The sequence below is a fragment of the Syngnathus floridae genome, chromosome 14 (assembly GCF_059516105.1).
Source record: "Syngnathus floridae isolate MCC-2025c chromosome 14, RoL_Sflo_1.0, whole genome shotgun sequence".
Classification (NCBI taxonomy): Eukaryota; Metazoa; Chordata; class Actinopteri; order Syngnathiformes; family Syngnathidae; genus Syngnathus; species Syngnathus floridae.
In genome coordinates, this window is record NC_142426.1 from 73,872 (window position 1) to 91,686 (window position 17,815).

A 17,815-nucleotide genomic window follows, 5' to 3' on the forward strand; every position below is an offset into this window, starting at 1 on the left:
ACTGGACCGTCTAGAGCGTACACGGTAAGTAACACTCATTGTGTTTAAGGAGATTTACGTTTGTAATAGCAGAAGTGTAGCCGCGTTGCGTTGTACGTGTGAAAATTGGTCGAGGCGAAATGTTAATGTTTAATTTCATTCCTTTAGGTTCCACGGTGTTTGTTGGCTGCAAGTTTTCCACTGCAAGAAGAGGCTCGTATCATTGACCAGGAGCGAGCTACAATGGTGAGTAGCCATAACATTTATGTTAAACACTTCCTATTTCATGTCTAACAGTACTTGATTTAACAAATAACCATAAATAAATACAGTGTGGGCACTGAAGTTAACATATGTGATTATACTGCCTAATCTGTCACAGAGTAGATTGTTGCAAAGTAATATAAGATCCAAAGTTGTAATTCAGAATAGTTTTCAAAAGAAGGCCATTAGAATTATATACAAGTACGATTACCCTTAACATAACAACAAGCTATTAATTAAATCACAAATTCTTCAATTCAAAGATTTGGTAGATTATCAGACAAATAATGTCTAACAGTAATTGATTTAACACATCACGATAAGTAGATTGAGTGTGGGCACTCTCAAGTTAACATATATGATTATACTGCCTAAACTGTTACAGAGTATGTTGTTGCCAAGTAATGTAGAATAGATCCAAAGTAGTAATCCAGAATAGTTTTGAAGAGGCCATTAGAATAATAAACAAATCTGATTACCTTGAACATAATAACAAGCTAAGTGTTTAATATGTCCTATGAAGTCAAAATTGGGCACCATCATGTGGTGAAATTTGGAATTGCATCACATCCAATTTTGCCTGGGAACAAACAGATTAAATAAATCTTAGTTTTGAATAAGCCACTCCTTCTCAAACAAGTAAACTCTGCCCATTTCGCGCAGTAGATGTTCTGTTGATATCTAGTATTTATACAAAGTCATAATTTAAATTGCTTTCAACCTTCATTCATCGGTTCAACCAACATTACTCGCTCTTATTACCAACTTGTATTGATTTAACTAAGCGTTTAATACTTCCTATCAGGTCTCAAGTCAAGATTTGGCAAAATACAATTTCAGCAAATCCAATTTTGCCAGGGAACAAAAATAGATTAAATAAACTAAATAAGTCCTCTTCCCATTAAATAAATCAGAAAAGTCTGTCTTGTAACCAGTCCTCTTCAAACAAGTAAAGTCTGCCCATTTTGTGCCGTAGATTTTGTGTCTATGCCTAGTATTTATACAAAATCATAATTTAAAGGACTTCATTCCTTCATTCACTTTGGAAATTTGGAATTGCAGCACATCAAATTTTGCCTGGGAAGAAAAGTAGATTAAATAAATTTAATAAGTCTTACTACTTCCCATTAAATAAATTAAATACGTCTTACTTGTTTCCACTCCTTTTCAAAACAGTAGTTTAAAACGAGGGCCCTTCACTCAATCTTTAACCTCAACCCCGCACGTTGTGTTGTATCTGTGAATCTTGGTTGTGGCCAAATGATAGTTTTCTTTCATTCGTTTAGGTTCCAAGAAAACTTGATGTAACTCTACTTTTAACTGCCGTTTCAGATAAGCGGGTATTACGTCGCAGTCATGTGCCGCGGATATGACGTAATTGCCCGAACCTCCGCCAAAATTCAAATCTGTTGGCGCGATGGCCGTGAGCCGCTGAGCAGCGACGATTATCAACAGAAATATCTTTATTTTCTGCTTGCAACTGGACCGTCTAGAGCGTACACGGTAAGTAACACTCATTGTGTTTAAGGAGATTTACGTTTGTAATAGCAGAAGTGTAGCCGCGTTGCGTTGTACGTGTGAAAATTGGTCGAGGCGAAATGTTAATGTTTAATTTCATTCCTTTAGGTTCCACGGTGTTTGTTGGCTGCAAGTTTTCCACTGCAAGAAGAGGCTCGTATCATTGACCAGGAGCGAGCTACAATGGTGAGTAGCCATAACATTTATGTTAAACACTTCCTATTTCATGTCTAACAGTACTTGATTTAACAAATAACCATAAATAAATACAGTGTGGGCACTGAAGTTAACATATGTGATTATACTGCCTAATCTGTCACAGAGTAGATTGTTGCAAAGTAATATAAGATCCAAAGTTGTAATTCAGAATAGTTTTCAAAAGAAGGCCATTAGAATTATATACAAGTATGATTACCCTTAACATAACAACAAGCTATTAATTAAATCACAAATTCTTCAATTCAAAGATTTGGTACATTATCAGACAAATAATGTCTAACAGTAATTGATTTAACACATCACGATAAGTAGATTGAGTGTGGGCACTCTCAAGTTAACATATATGATTATACTGCCTAATCTGTTACAGAGTATGTTGTTGCCAAGTAATGTAGAATAGATCCAAAGTAGTAATCCAGAATAGTTTTGAAGAGGCCATTAGAATAATAAACAAATCTGATTACCTTGAACATAATAACAAGCTAAGTGTTTAATATGTCCTATGAAGTCAAAATTGGGCACCATCATGTGGTGAAATTTGGAATTGCATCACATCCATTTTTGCCTGGGAACAAACAGATTAAATAAATCTTAGTTTTGAATAAGCCACTCCTTCTCAAACAAGTAAACTCTGCCCATTTCGCGCAGTAGATGTTCTGTTGATATCTAGTATTTATACAAAGTCATAATTTAAATTGCTTTCAACCTTCATTCATCGGTTCAACCAACATTACTCGCTCTTATTACCAACTTGTATTGATTTAACTAAGCGTTTAATACTTCCTATCAGGTCTCAAGTCAAGATTTGGCAAAATACAATTTCAGCCAATCCAATTGTGCCAGGGAACAAAAATAGATTAAATAAACTAAATAAGTCTTCTTCCCATTAAATAAATCAGAAAAGTCTGTCTTGTAACCAGTCCTCTTCAAACAAGTAAAGTCTGCCCATTTTGTGCCGTAGATTTTGTGTCTATGCCTAGTATTTAAACAAAATCATAATTTAAACGACTTCTTTCCTTCATTCACTTTGGAAATTTGGAATTGCAGCAAATCGAATTTTGCCAGGGAACAAAAATAGATCAATTAAACTAAATAAGTCTTCTTCCCATTAAATAAATTAAAAAAGTCTGTCTTGTAACCAGTCCTTTTCAAACAAGTAAAGTCTGCCCATTTTGTGCCGTCAATTTTGTGTTAATGCCTAGTATTTATACAAAATCATAATTTAAAGGACTTCATTCACTTTGGAAATTTGGAATTGCAGCACATCAAATTTTGCCTGGGAAGAAAAGTAGATTAAATAAATTTAATAAGTCTTACTAGTTCCCATTAAATAAATTAAATACGTCTTACTTGTTCCCACTCCTTTTCAAAAAAGTAGTTTAAAACGAGGTCCCTTCACTCAACCTTTAACCCTATTTATTCACCTTCTAGGCTAAGTGTTAAAGGCTAAGTGTTAGAGGCTAAAAGCCAGAGGCTAGGCGCCAGAGGCGAGTTTTTGTGGGCTGAAGTTTTAGTGGGGTTAGTGTGAATACAATCCAAAAGAATACAACAGAATACAATACAATAGAATATAATACATAGATTAAATTCAATAGCTCTTACTACTTCTCATTAAATAAATTAAATACGTCTTACTTGTTCCCAATCCTTTTCAAAAAAGTAGTTTAAAACGAGGGCCCTTCACTCAACCTTTAACCTCAACCCCGCACGTCACATTGTGTTGTATCTGTGAATGTCTGTTGTGGCCAAATGATAGTTTTCTTTCATTCGTTTAGGTTCCACGGTGTTTGTTGGCTATGTTTTCCACTGTCAGAAGGATGAAAATACAAAGTACAACGCTTGGACCTGGGCGAAGACGTCACCGGTGAGTCCTTCCTTCCTATTTATTTACCTTCTAGGTGCTAAAGGCTAAGTGTTAGAGGCTAAGTGTTAGAGGCTAAGTGTTAAAGGCAACACAATACGAACAACACAACACAATACGAACAACTCAACACAATATGAACAACACAATATGAACAACACAACACAATACGAACAACACAACACAATACGAACAACACAACACAATACGAACAACACAACACATTACGAACAACACAACACAATACGAACAACACAACGATACTGCACTGAACAACACGATACCGCACTGAACAACACGATACCGCACTAAACAACACGATACCGCACTGAACAACACCATGCCGCACTGAACACCATGCCACACTGAACAACACCATGCCGCACTGAACAACATTATGCCGCACTGAACAACACCATGCCGCACTGAACAACACCATCCCGCACTGAACAACACCATGCCGCACTGAACAACACCATTCCGCACTGAACAACACCATGCCGCACTGAACAACATTATGCCGCACTGAACAACACCATGCCGCACTGAACAACACCATGCCGCACTGAACAACATTATGCCGCACTGAACAACACCATGCCGCACTGAACAACACCATCCCGCACTGAACAACACCATGCCGCATTGAACAACACCATGCCGCACTGAACAACACCATCCTGCACTGAAGAACACCATGCCGCATTGAACAACACCATGCCGCACTGAACAACACCATCCTGCACTGAACAACACCATGCCGCACTGAACAACACCATGCCGCACTGAACAACACCATGCCGCACTGAACAACATTATGCCGCACTGAACAACACCATGCCGCACTGAACAACACCATGCCGCACTGAACAACACCTTGCCGCATTGAACAACACCATGCCGCATTGAACAACACCATGCCGCACTGAACAACACCATCCTGCACTGAACAACACCATGCCGCATTGAACAACACCATGCCGCACTGAACAACACCATCCTGCACTGAACAACACCATCCCGCACTGAACAACACCATCCCGCATTGAACAACACCATCCTGCACTGAACAACACCATGCCGCACTGAACAACACCATGCCGCACTGAACAACACCATTCCGCACTGAACAACACCATGCCGCACTGAACAACACCATCCTGCACTGAACAACACCATCCCGCACTGAACAACACCATGCCGCATTGAACAACACCATGCCGCACTGAACAACACCATCCTGCACTGAACAACACCATGCCGCACTGAACAACATCATGCCGCACTGAACAACACCATGCCGCACTGAACAACACCATGCCGCACTGAACAACATTATGCCGCACTGAACAACATTATGTCGCACTGAACAACACCATGCCGCACTGAACAACACCATGCTGCACTGAACAACATTATGCCGCACTGAACAACACCATGCCGCACTGAACAACACCATCCCGCACTGAACAACACCATGCCGCATTGAACAACACCATGCCGCACTGAACAACACCATGCCGCACTGAACAACACCATGCCGCAATGAACAACACCATCCCGCAATGAACAACACCATCCCGCATTGAACAACACCATGCCGCACTGAACAACACCATCCTGCACTGAACAACACCACCCCGCACTGTACAACACCATCCCGCATTGAACAACACCATCCCGCATTGAACAACACCATGCCGCACTGAACAACACCATGCCGCACTGAACAACACCATGCCGCACTGAACAACACCATGCCGCACTGAACAACACCATGCCGCACTGAACAACACCGTGCCGCACTGAACAACACCGTGCCGCACTGAACAACATTGTGCCGCACTGAACAACACCATGCCGCACTGAACAACACCATCCCGCACTGAACAACACCATGCCGCATTGAACAACACCATGCCGCACTGAGCAACACCATCCCGCACTGAACAACACCATCCCGCACTGAACAACACCATGCCGCACTGAACAACATTATGGCGCACTGAACAACATTATGCCGCACTGAACAACACCATGGCGCACTGAACAACACCATGGCGCACTGAACAACACCATGCCGCACTGAACAACATTATGCCGCACTGAACAACATTATGCCGCACTGAACAACACCATGCCGCACTGAACAACACCATGCCGCACTGAACAACACCATGCCGCACTGAACAACACGACGTCGCACTGAACAACACGACGCCGCACAGAACAACACGACGCCGCACAGAATAACACAACACCGCACAGAACAACACAATACCGCACAAACAGTTTTAGATAATATTACGTCGCAGTCATGTGACGCGGACATGACGTCAATAGGCGGAACTCACGGCAAATTATACTCCGTGGGCGTGGCTTGCAACAGGAAGTAGGAAAGCGGCAATTCTGGCAAACAAGACACAGCGGTTAGTAACACGATGACTAACAAGGCAAATATTTTTGTTTTCAGCTTGCAACTTGACCGTCTAGAGCGTACAAGGTAATTACAACTGTTTTTTTTTGAGCCCTGAAAAGCGAGGGAGTTTGGCGTTTGGGAGGAACGTCGAACTCGGCGTCTGCTTCCAGCCACAGACGCCAAATTTCGACGATTATTTCGACTGGTCAACGGTTGTAAATTATTGCGTTGACTAAAAACTTTATTTAACTCTACTCTTAACTTTGCCGTTTCAGATATGCGGGTATTACACCGCGGAAATGACGTCAATAGGCTGAACTCTCGCCAAAATTCAAATCTGTGGGCGCAATGGCCTTGAGCGAGACACCGGATACAAACACGACGATTATCAACAGAAATATCTTTATTTTCTGCTTGCAAGTGGACCGTCTAGAGCGTACACGGTAAGTACAACTCATTGTGTTTAAAAAGATTTACGTTTGTGTAGTTTGCGTTGCGTTGTATCTGTGAATGTTGGTTGAGGCTAAATGTTAATGTTTAATTTCATTCCTTTAGGTTCCACGGTGTTTGTTGGCTGTATGTTTTCCACTGCAAGAAGAGGCTCGTATCATTGACCAGCAGGAGCTACAATGGTGAGTACCCCTTTCGTCTTCCATTTATGTTAAACACTTCCTATTTCATGTCTAACAGTACTCGATTTAACAAATAACCATAAATAAATACAGTGTGGGCAGTCAAGTTAACATATGTGATTATCCTGCCTAATATGTTTATCACAAATATGTCACTAATCACTAATATGTTTATTTGTTTATCACAACACCTTTGGACCTTCAGCAATCGATTATTTCCCTTCATCTACAGAGAGACAGAACGATGGTGTCTTAAACATCTCATTCATTTCACCAAATAACTTCACGCAGGTGGATAACGGCCGTCTCGGTCACGCTATGTTGCGTGATGCAGTTTTGAAGAACCAAATGCATTTATTCAATGAATAAGTCAAGCTAGTTCTATGTTTATGATGTTGTAAGTTACGGTACCGATTGAAGTTGAGTTCGAAGCCAGTGGAAAACAGCGCTGCGTTTGTGCTCTCCAGGTACAAATGTTGTGATCTCTGACTGACGACCGGGCGAGACTCGAGTAAGAGATGTCCAAACGAGCTCCGGCAGGGCGGGCCAAGGCGGAGCGAACGGACGCCCTTCAGGCCGCCAATGACGAGCTGAGAACCAAACTGATGGACGTCCAGTTAGAACTTCAGCAGGAGAAGAACAAGGTGAAAACCTCAACAGACAGACACTGCCTGCCTCCCTGCCTGCCTCCCTGCCTGTCTCCCTCCCTCCCTCCCAGATTTCCCGATGTACATTAGACATGCGTGTGCCATGACTGTGTCAGCCTACATCAACAAATGCACCGAGGACGTCAGCACCACTAAGAATATCATCACCCGGGGGCAACCAACGACCCTGGATGACTGAGGAGGTACGTCAAACGCTACGAGCGCGGAACTCTGCCTTCAAGTCTGGCGACAAGGAGACACTGAGGACAGCGAGAGCCAACTTGAACCGTGCCATCAGGATAGCGAAGCGAGACCACAGTCGAAAATTTCAGGATCGTTTCCACGACGTCAAAAACATCAGGAGTATGTGGCAAGGCATACGGGCGATTACAGACTACAACTCACCCTCCCCCCCCCGCTGGGTGTAGTTGATGCTGACTTTCTAAATGGTCTAAATAACTTCTTTGGGAGGTTCGAGGCACTAAACGGCACTCCAGCAGTTAAAACTGTCCCCCATCAGAAAGAGGAGGTACTCTGCCTTGACTCCGCCGATGTGTTGAAGACCCTGAGGAGAGTCAACCCCTGTAAGGCCCCTGGCCCCGACAACATTCCTGGGCGTGTGTTCAGGGAATGTGCAAGTCATCTGGCTGGGGTCATCACAGACATTTTTAACACCTCGCTGGGCCAAGCCACAGTGCCGGCGTGCTTTAAGACTGCCTCCATCATTCCGGTGCCGAAGAAACCTCAAATCACCTCATTTAATGATTACCGGCCTGTTGCACTGACTCCGGTTATGATGAAGTGCTTCGAAAGGCTGCTTAAAGGTCACATCGTTTCCAGACTCCCCCTATTATTTGACCCGTTCCAGTTTGCCGACCGGCAAAACCGCTCCACTCAGGACGCCATCTCCTCCGTTCTTCACCTGAGCCTGGCTCACCTGGAGGAGAAGAACACCCATGTGCGGATGCTGTTCCTGGACTTCAGCTCAGCGTTTAACACCATCATCCCACAGCATCTGGTAGGAAAATTGGAACACCTGGGCTTCAACACCCCCCTTCGCAACTGGCTGCTAGACTTCCTCACCAACAGACCTCAGTCAGTCCGGGTCGGACAGAACACCTCTGATGTCATCACCCTCAGCACAGGCTCCCCTCAGGGCTGCGTCCTGAGCCCCCTGCTGTTCACCCTGATGACACACGACTGCGTCCTCAGGTTCACCACCAATCACATCGTGAAGTCAGCAGACGACACAACGGTGGTGGGGCTCATCAGAGACAACAACGACCTGGACTACAGAGAGGAGGTGGAGCAGCTGGTGGGCTGGTGCAGAGAAAACAGCCTGATCCTGAATGAGGAGAAGATGAAGGAGATCGTCGTCGACTTCAGGAAAAAACAGCCTCACCACGCTCCACTGATCATCAACAGCTCAGCTGTGGAGGTGGTCAGCACCACCAAATTCCTGGGGGTCCACATCACAGAAGACCTCACCTGGACTATGAACACTACGGCACTGGTCAAGAGGGCACAGAAGCGCTTGTACTTCCTGCGGAGGATGAGGAGAGCCCACCTGCCCCCACCCATCATGAGGACGTTCTACAGGAGCACCATAGAGAGCATTCTGACAAGCTGTCTCTCTGTATGGTGTGGAGGCTGCACCGCCTCCGATTGGAAGAACGTGAGGAGAGTGGTGAGGACAGCAGAGAGGATCATAGGGGCTCCTCTTCCCTCCATTCAGGACATTTCATCTCAGCGCTGCATGTCCCGTGCCCGTAACATCATCAATGACCCATCACACCCCCACCATGGACTGTTCTCCCTGCTGCCTTCTGGGAAGAGGTTTGCAGCATCCGCTGCAGGTCCACCAGGTTCTGCAACAGCTTTTTCCCTGCTGTCATCAGACTGTTGAACACTAGAACTGTTGAGCTCTAAACTGAACTCTGCATCACACATTCACAGAACTGTACTTTATGACACTACGGACCTCTATCTTGCACTACCAACTTTACTGAACTTGTATAAACCCTTTAAATAGAAGTTTAATACATGGTTTAGCATTCCTCTGCACACTCTTGAATACTGTTTTGCCTACTTGCACTATTGCATAATTATCACTGCTGCACTTTATACTTATTTTTAATATATATATATATATATATATATATAGTATATGTATATATATATATTTTCATAGGATATGTTACTTCTATTCAACTGCAATATCACTACTTTGTTGTAAGACGTATGCAACGGAATTTCATTTTGTATGCACCATGTGCAGACAAGATGACAATAAAGTTTGTCTAAGTCTAAGTCATGTCAGGTCAGCTGTCTGGAGAGAGAGAGAAGTCAGGACCTGCGGGCGGAGCACCACCGTGCCACCGCCGCCATGACGGAACTCAAAAGCAAACTCCATGAGGAGAAGCAGAAAGAGTTAGCCATTACCAGGGAGACATTACTGCGGCAGCATGAAATGGAGCTGATGAGAGTGATCAAAATCAAAGATGGAGAGATCCAGCGACTGAATGCCTTGGTCCTCAGCCTGAGGGACGGCTCCATGGACAAGGTGATCCGCTCTATCCGTGTCTGACTATCCGCACGCCACGTCGGGCTTCGATGCGGCCGCTACCGTATTGTGTAGCTTGTCCCCAGTAAGCGTCGCGGCGCTCCGTTGCGGTCTCAACGGCCCGGTGTGGCGCAATGTCTGCTCAGGTGAGGAGGGGGGGCGCTTTGCTGGCAGAGGTGGAGGAGACGCGGCGGTGTCGGGAGACCGAGCGGTGTCGCCTCCACCAGGAGCGCGGAAGAAGCCCTGGCAGCGGCCCAGCAGGCCTGGCAGTCCCGAGCGGCCGAGCTCCGATCGGCTCATCACCAGCATCGGGAGGAGCTGAGCCGAACCAAGAGAGACTGCGAGAGGGAGATCCGCCGACTGGTAGGACTGATCAGATGCGCGGTGCGTGGCTATGTTCCCAATTTCGTTGTATACCTGCAGTGCAATGACACCTAAGGCATTCTATTCTATTCTATTTCACAAGAAGAAAATGTCCGGTTGCTCGCTTCGCTTTTGTCACACCAAAAAGGTGTTCTAGTCGATTCAAGAAAAAAATTGGCCGGTTGCTCTCTTTGTTTTTGTCACAATTCTGGCAAATGAGTTTGCCCGCCTGCCTGAGCGCTCCCCGTTTGTACATCCAGACGGATGAGATCAAGCTGAAAGACAGAGCGGTTAGTGTTTTGGATGAAGCCCTGGGGCCGGCCACGTCCACCGCCTTCAGCTGCAGACTCAGGCTGCCGAGCAGCAGATCGCTGCCCTGAGGGATTCCCAAAGGGCGGGCCTAAACTACCCTGGAAGTGGGGTCAACGCCGCTACTAGCAATCCTCTTCATTGCGTAAGCCACCTCATCACACACTTGCAGTACGCATGACTTAGTTCGTTGCTGGAGGAAGGTAGCACAAAAACAGTTTTGAACTTTGAACGAGTGCTTGTGTGTGTGTGTTGCGGGGCGTTTTCAGTCTCAGGAGGATCGGGACACGCGACGGTTTCATCTGAAAATCGCTGAGCTCAGCGCAGTCATCAGGAAACTGGAGGATCGAAACGCCCTGCTTTCTGAAGAGCGCAATGAACTGGTAATTTATTGACGGCACGCTTGAAGGTTTGCGCTACGTTTGATGCGCGCCATCCAGCGAGGCACCCATTGCGCTTGCTTATTAGTTGAGCGGCGCGGCGAGTCGGTTGCCTGGTAGATGTCTTTTATTGGGAGCCAAAGCCACGATTCCGTTCAAACCGATGCAAAAGGAATGGATACGTTCTGGCCCGCGTGTTGTGCGTCTTTCACATCCCGCACTTCATGCTTGCAGCTAAAGCGACTGAGAGAAACAGAAAGCCAGTTTCTGCCACTCCTGTACAAAAACAAACGCCTGAGCAGGAAGAATGAAGAACTCTCGCTGGTGCTGTGCCGCCTTGAAAACAAAGTGCGCTTTGTCACCCAGGAGAACGAGGAGATGGCAAGCTTGGTAAGTCGACGCGGACAACGGCGGCGTGCCAACAGAGTCCACTGCATTTGTGTTCCACAGAGAAGGCCTAGTTCGCTCAATGACCTGGACCGCGGTTGCGGCCAGCAGGACGGTGAAATGGAGTTCCTTGAAGTTGTGGAGCAGCGGCACATCATCGACGACTTGTCCAAGGTCTTCAGGCAGGCGACTCGGTGCACGTACGGCAGCGCCGCGCTCGCTCGCTGTCGCCAGGAAACCTTTTCCGTCCAAAGCTTGGCCGGCGGCCGCCATCCACAAAATTGGCCCCTTAAATTCCGACCTTTCAAGCAGGAGCATTGTGCGCACGCGTTTGAACACGCTTTAGACTTGTTTTGCCGTTTTCAGCAGCTCAAAGCTCCCGTTTTGTCAGCGCCTTTGCCACTCGCTGTGCGCTGAAAACGACGGACTTGCCCGGCTGCTCAGCCCGTCAACCATGAGCCGCGAGCGCGACGTCATTGTCCGTAGGCAGCTAGTGGCAAAATGCACCCTGTTAGAGTTGCGCTCGCTCCAACTTATTTTGCAAGAACCACACGGGAGACAAGTAAGTTCTTTTGGACACCTGCAGGTGGAGAGTCCATCCGTTGTACGAATGAAGTCTGACTCTCGGCTCCTGCACGAGCATTTTAATTAAGAGAAACAGGGTGGGTGTAAGAGTGGATTGAATAGAGGAAGCCCTTGACCTCTAGTCAAAACATAGCAAGGGGTGTTTTACGACTTTGTGTAGGAAGGGATAAGCGATAGGGATAAATAAGGGATAAATAATATTATTTATTACAGGTTGCAGTCAAAGTCAAAGCAACATAATGATACGATAAAGATAATCTGGAAAACCCTGACACACCCTGTAGTTGTCACTTTTGGAAAAGACGAGCGTCCCTCCAATCATCGCCGGTGACGTGTTTTTCAGGCTCTGGAGACAGGAGCTCATGTCAGAAATGTCATTGTGAGTCGCGTTTGTTTCTGCGCCGGAGCCATTCGTTCCCTTTGCATCCAAAGAATCTCAAAGGCGGATTATTTGTGTCGACAGGAGAGAGATTTGCTGCTACGATACCGACGTCGAGAATCTCTGAGGAGGAACAAAGCGTGAGGTCCTGCAAGGTGAGTCTGTTTGTTTGCGGCTGCTTGGTGTTGCGCAAGATGAAATGGCCTTTTTCTCGCTATCGTTCCTCTCGTCGATTCATCGTGAGGTGTCGCTTCAGTTTGTTCAGAGAGATGTTTGCTTCCGCGCCCGCAGGTCATCGAAACATTTTACGGCTACGACGAAGACGTGTTGGTGGACTCGGACGGATCGTCCTTGTCTTTTCACACCGACAGAACCCCCGACACGGAACCCGAAGAGGTAGCCCGCCATTTCTGCCAGCGTATTGGCACCAAACATTCCTCTTCAGCCTGGAATCGGACTCGTCTTTGCGTCGCGGGTGCTTTGTCGCCGGTCTGACTGATTCTGGTACTAGTGCTGTGTTGCATTGGTGTGTGCATGAAGAGGCGGAGCTTCGCTACCGCCAGCTGACGCAAGAATATCAAGCGCTGCAACGAGCCTACGCTCTGCTAGCCCAGACCAGCGAAGGGGACTACGACGCCGAGAAGGAGATCAAGGTGGCGCCCCTTTCCGCAACCCCCGGCCGGGTCGCAGCCTCCCCGTTCTCACCCAGCCTCGGGTGTTCTCTGGTCTGAAAGGAGGAGGAGGAGCCTCCCTCCTCCTCCTTTCAGACCAGAGAAAAGCTGATGGTAGAAATGGGTCACTATCAAAGCAGAGTAGCAGATCTGGAGTCAGCGCTGAAGCAACAAGGACAGGTAAGCTCATCAATGAGCACACCTTTTTCTCAGACAAAATAGCTACATTCTTCAGTCACTCATTCGTCTGGCATTACTGGACCAACCCCCCCCCCCCCCCCCCGAACGTGGCTGGGAAAATGCGGAGAAAAGCAAATGTCATTTTCCAGTCAACCAAAGAATTTGTGGATGAAAATGACACAACATTCCAAAGCTGTCCACGCGTTTGTCTCTTCTAGAATGTCAAGTGGGTGGAGGAGAAGCAGCTGCTGCGTCAGAGCAATCAGCAGTTGGCCGAAAAGGTGACGGAAAGAAAGGCGCTGGGCGGAGTCGCTTGGCGTCACACCCGTCGGGAAGCCCCGCAGATGAGGTCTGACTGTCTTTTCAGGTCAGGCGGATGGAGGCGGAAGAAGCGCGTCTGAAAGAGCACATCCAGGATATCCGAGACCAAAACGAACTGCTTGAGTTCCGCATCCTGGAGCTGGAGGTGGGAAGACTCGCACAAGCGTGTTGAGGCCAGAGATGTGACGGACGGACGGACGGACGGACGGACGGACGGACGGATGCATGCCTCTGCCTTTCAGGAGAGGGAGTGGCGCTCCCCCGTCTTGAAGTTTCTGCAAGTCCGTTTCCCAGACGGCCTCAGCCCTTTGCAGATCTACTGCGAGGCCGAGGGCGTGAGCGTACGTAAGGCGTCCCTCGCAACCCTAACCTTAACCCGAGGTCCCAGAACACCTTACATTGCTCCTTGCGCCTTTCCCCCGGACATCGTCATCAGTGATCTGATGAAGAAGCTGGACATCCTGGGCTATAACGCCGTAAGTGTATGTCGAACTCCTTATGTTCGCACTCCACGAGACTCGGCGGCTCAAATGTGACTTTTGGAAGGCTTTGCGCTGAAAGAAGCTTGTTGACGCTGTGCCTTTGGGCTCTTGCAGAATCTCACCAACGAGGAGCAGGTGGTCGTGATTCACGCCAGGACCCTTCTCACCCTAGCCGAGAAGGTAACGCGCACGTCCACGCACGCTCTCGCATTCTGCTTATGTGACAGCAGCCTTTCCTCAGTGGTTAGAATACATCAAAGTGACCAAGTCAGCACTTCAACAGAAGATGTTGGACATTGAAAGTGAGAAGGTAGACAGACACGCGACATCAGCCAAGGGGAACTCCGGCAATGTGCCCCAACAATTCTGACCTTGAGCTGTGCTAGGATATGTTCTGCAAGCAGAAGGGCTACCTGGATGAAGAGTTGGACTTCAGGAAGTGTTCCATGGACCAGGCTCATAAGGTAAGCCGCCCTCAAATCTCCCGCCGGACCACTGATGGACGAGGATTGCGGCCCAGAGGATCCTGGAGCTGGAGGCCATGTTGTACGAGGCGCTACCGCAGCGGGACTGCCCCGCCACGGACGGCGAAAAAGCCAGCCACGCTGGCGTGAATGACGTGCTGACGGCGGATCAGAGAGAAGAGCTTAGGAGCGCCGTGGACCAATGGAAGCGAGCCCTGATGTGCGAGTTGAGGGAGCGCGACGCTTGCATCCTCCAAGAGAGAATGGATCTGCTGCACAGCGCGCAACAGGTAAGGGCCCAAAGCCAGCCCGGCACTTACTTGCACGCTTACTGGCTTTTGAATGCCACTTTCCATTTGTCCGTCCTAGAGGAACAAAGAGCTGAAAGAATTCATCGAAGCTCAGAAGAGACAAATCAAACAATTGGAGGAGAAGTTTCTGTTTCTCTTTCTATTCTTCTCCTTGGCCTTCATTCTGTGGCCCTAACACCAGCTGGTGAGTGAGCTCCAGCGGCACCGCACTCGACACCTCCGATACACTGCCAGCCGGTCTCAGACGTTGGCAGACGCTCCGATGCCAACGTATACCCCCCGCCACGGTGACAGAGGCACCGCGTCACACCGGCGCTCATCCAATCAGAAGGCAGGAAAAGCAAATTCACATGCAGGGCACTTTTGAACCAGAAGAGAGCGCCACAAAAAACGGTTGTTGCCCCAAACGCGCACTAAAAAGGGTCAGAATAACAAGAGTCCCACTGGCCAGCCGGGGCCACCCGTCCAGCTGTTTCTTCAGGGGGGAAAAAAATTGGAGTCACCGGTGAGTACATTTTGCATTTAGCTCTGCTTTTCTGCTTCTGTCTTCAAGTGTGTGGCATCCTGCGATCAAAGATTCAGCCAACCCCAAAGCGGTTGACCTCAACGTCCCACCACCATGCCTACCAGAGCAGGTGACGTGATGCTTTGGACATCCTTCCGTCTCAGATGCCCAAAAGTACTCTTTGCCACATCTGCGGCAATACGGTGTCTTTTCAAAGGTGCAAATAAATCCAGCGTGGGCGGAACACGCACGTCTTCGGTTTTTCCCGCTTTGTTTGTGTGACAGCTGTTGTGAAAATTTTATACAAATAAAGTTGTATAGTACAGGTTTGGCCAAGCCGCAACTCCCGAACCGCATGCGGCTCTTTTATGTTCATATCAACATTTGTGTGTGTGTGTGTGTGTGTGTGTGGGGGGGGGGGTTGTGCGTGTTGGCTTCACTTGAGTTCAATTTGGTATTTTGGTCAAAAGCGCATGTGGTGAAATTCCACAAAGTAGGATGGGCAAACACATTTCTTTAAACTATGAGTGTCAATTGGGCTCTTGAAATGGCAGGGAAAAGATGCACAGCAAAACGAAAATACGTAGATGAACACAGGACGTTTTAATCAGAGTGGGAAAGTTTCTATTTTTTGTTGAACGTGATGGCAAACCATTCTGCCTGATATGTCAGACCTCAGCGCATTTCAAAGATTCAAATCTTCAGCGCCATGCACTTAAGCTCACTCCATGCTAACATTGATCAGGCGTCGAACCCGCAACATCATGCTTAAGAGGTGGCCATGCTAACCAGTGCGCCATTATGTCAACGCATAATAACTGTAAGTCTACTGATCAAAACAGCGGTTACTACATGACGTCGCTACGTCGTGGTCACGTGACGCAGACAAGACGTCAATGGACGTGGGCAGAGTTAACTTGTTTAAAAGGGAGTGGGCAGAAGAAATATTTAATTTATTTAAATCTATTTTGAGTGCACACCATTATGCCAATGCATAACAACTGTAAATCTACTAAACAAAACAGCGGTTGCTATATCGTCTGCCACGTCGTGGTCACGTGACGCGGACGTGACGTCGACGCCTACTTTACATCCCACCGATCACAGGACCCCTCGGCTGCATAACCGTGCCCCCTTCCCAACCAATCGGATTTGCTATACGCGAAAACGACGCCAATGGAAAGAGCTTCCGCCCAAATTTAAATCCGTGGGCGTGGCTCGCAGCAGGAAGTAGGAAAATGGCGGCGATGTTGACAAAGACACAGCGGATGGTAACATACGACTAACAAGAGAAATATTTTTATTTTCTGCTTGCAACTGGACCGTCCAGAGCGTACACGGTAAGTACAACTCATCGTTTTTAAAAAGAAGTACTTTTGTTGCCCTGAAAAGCGAGTGAGCGTGGCGTTTGTGGGGGACGTCGAATTTCGACGATTCTTTCTGGTCAACGGTTGTAAATGATTGTGTTGATTAAAAAAGAAAACTATGTAACTCTACTTTTAACTGCCGTTTCAGATAGATTTGGAATTGCATCACATCCAATTTTGCCTGGGAACAAACAGATTAAATAAATCTTAGTTTTGAATAAGCCACTCCTTCTCAAACAAGTAAACTCTGCCCATTTTGCGCAGTAGATGTTCTGTTAATATCTAGTATTTATACAAAGTCATAATTTAAATTGCTTTCAACCTTCATTCATCGGTTCAACCAACATTACTCGCTCTTATTACCAACTTGTATTGATTTAACTAAGCGTTTAATACTTCCTATCAGGTCTCAAATCGAGATTTGGCAAAATACAATTTCAGCAAATCCAATTTTGCCAGGGAACAAAAATAGATTAAATAAACTAAATAAGTCCTCTTCCCATTAAATAAATCAGAAAAGTCTGTCTTGTAACCAGTCCTCTTCAAACAAGTAAAGTCTGCCCATTTTGTGCCGTAGATTTTGTGTCTATGCCTAGTATTTAAACAAAATCATAATTTAAACGACTTCTTTCCTTCATTCACTTTGGAAATTTGGAATTGCAGCAAATCGAATTTTGCCAGGGAACAAAAATAGATCAATTAAACTAAATAAGTTTTCTTCCCATTAAATGAATTAAAAAAGTGTCTTGTAACCAGTCCTTTTCAAACAAGTAAAGTCTGCCCATTTTGTGCCGTCGATTTTGTGTTTATGCCTAGTATTTATACAAAATCATAATTTAAAGGACTTCATTCCTTCATTCACTTTGGAAATTTGGAATTGCAGCACATCAAATTTTGCCTGGGAAGAAAAGTAGATTAAATAAATTTAATAAGTCTTACTACTTCCCATTAAATAAATTAAATACGTCTTACTTGTTTCCACTCCTTTTCAAAACAGTAGTTTAAAACG

General features: G+C 46.5%; 1 protein-coding gene and 1 long non-coding RNA gene across 2 annotated transcripts; both read left to right on the forward strand.

The window, feature by feature from the left end:
* The first annotated feature begins 1,580 nt into the window (after positions 1–1,580).
* Positions 1,581–8,422, forward strand: LOC148386864 (uncharacterized). Its single transcript, XR_015862664.1, has 7 exons — positions 1,581–1,746; positions 1,870–1,947; positions 3,756–3,844; positions 6,315–6,344; positions 6,536–6,703; positions 6,816–6,892; positions 7,360–8,422. It is a non-coding gene; the product is annotated as an uncharacterized LOC148386864 (long non-coding RNA).
* A 4,874-nt stretch (positions 8,423–13,296) lies between these two features.
* LOC148386865 (janus kinase and microtubule-interacting protein 3-like) lies at positions 13,297–15,759 on the forward strand. The gene is made up of 9 exons (XM_088396530.1): positions 13,297–13,356; positions 13,575–13,637; positions 13,724–13,822; positions 13,920–14,153; positions 14,274–14,339; positions 14,401–14,469; positions 14,546–14,623; positions 14,680–14,913; positions 14,993–15,759. Exons 1-9 carry the CDS (start codon positions 13,297–13,299, stop codon positions 15,107–15,109), a joined length of 1,020 nt encoding a protein of 339 aa, XP_088252656.1. The 3' UTR covers positions 15,110–15,759.
* The last annotated feature ends 2,056 nt before the right edge of the window (positions 15,760–17,815 follow it).

Excerpts from the sequence above, each read along its gene's own strand:
- LOC148386865 (XM_088396530.1), top strand. The coding sequence starts at position 13,297 with ATGGGTCACTATCAAAGCAGAGTAGCAGATCTGGAGTCAGCGCTGAAG. Across the intron at positions 13,638-13,723 it reads ATCAGCAGTTGGCCGAAAAG|GTCAGGCGGATGGAGGCGGA; the intron begins GTGACGGAAAGA and ends CTGTCTTTTCAG. Across the intron at positions 14,624-14,679 it reads CCATGGACCAGGCTCATAAG|AGGATCCTGGAGCTGGAGGC; the intron begins GTAAGCCGCCCT and ends ATTGCGGCCCAG.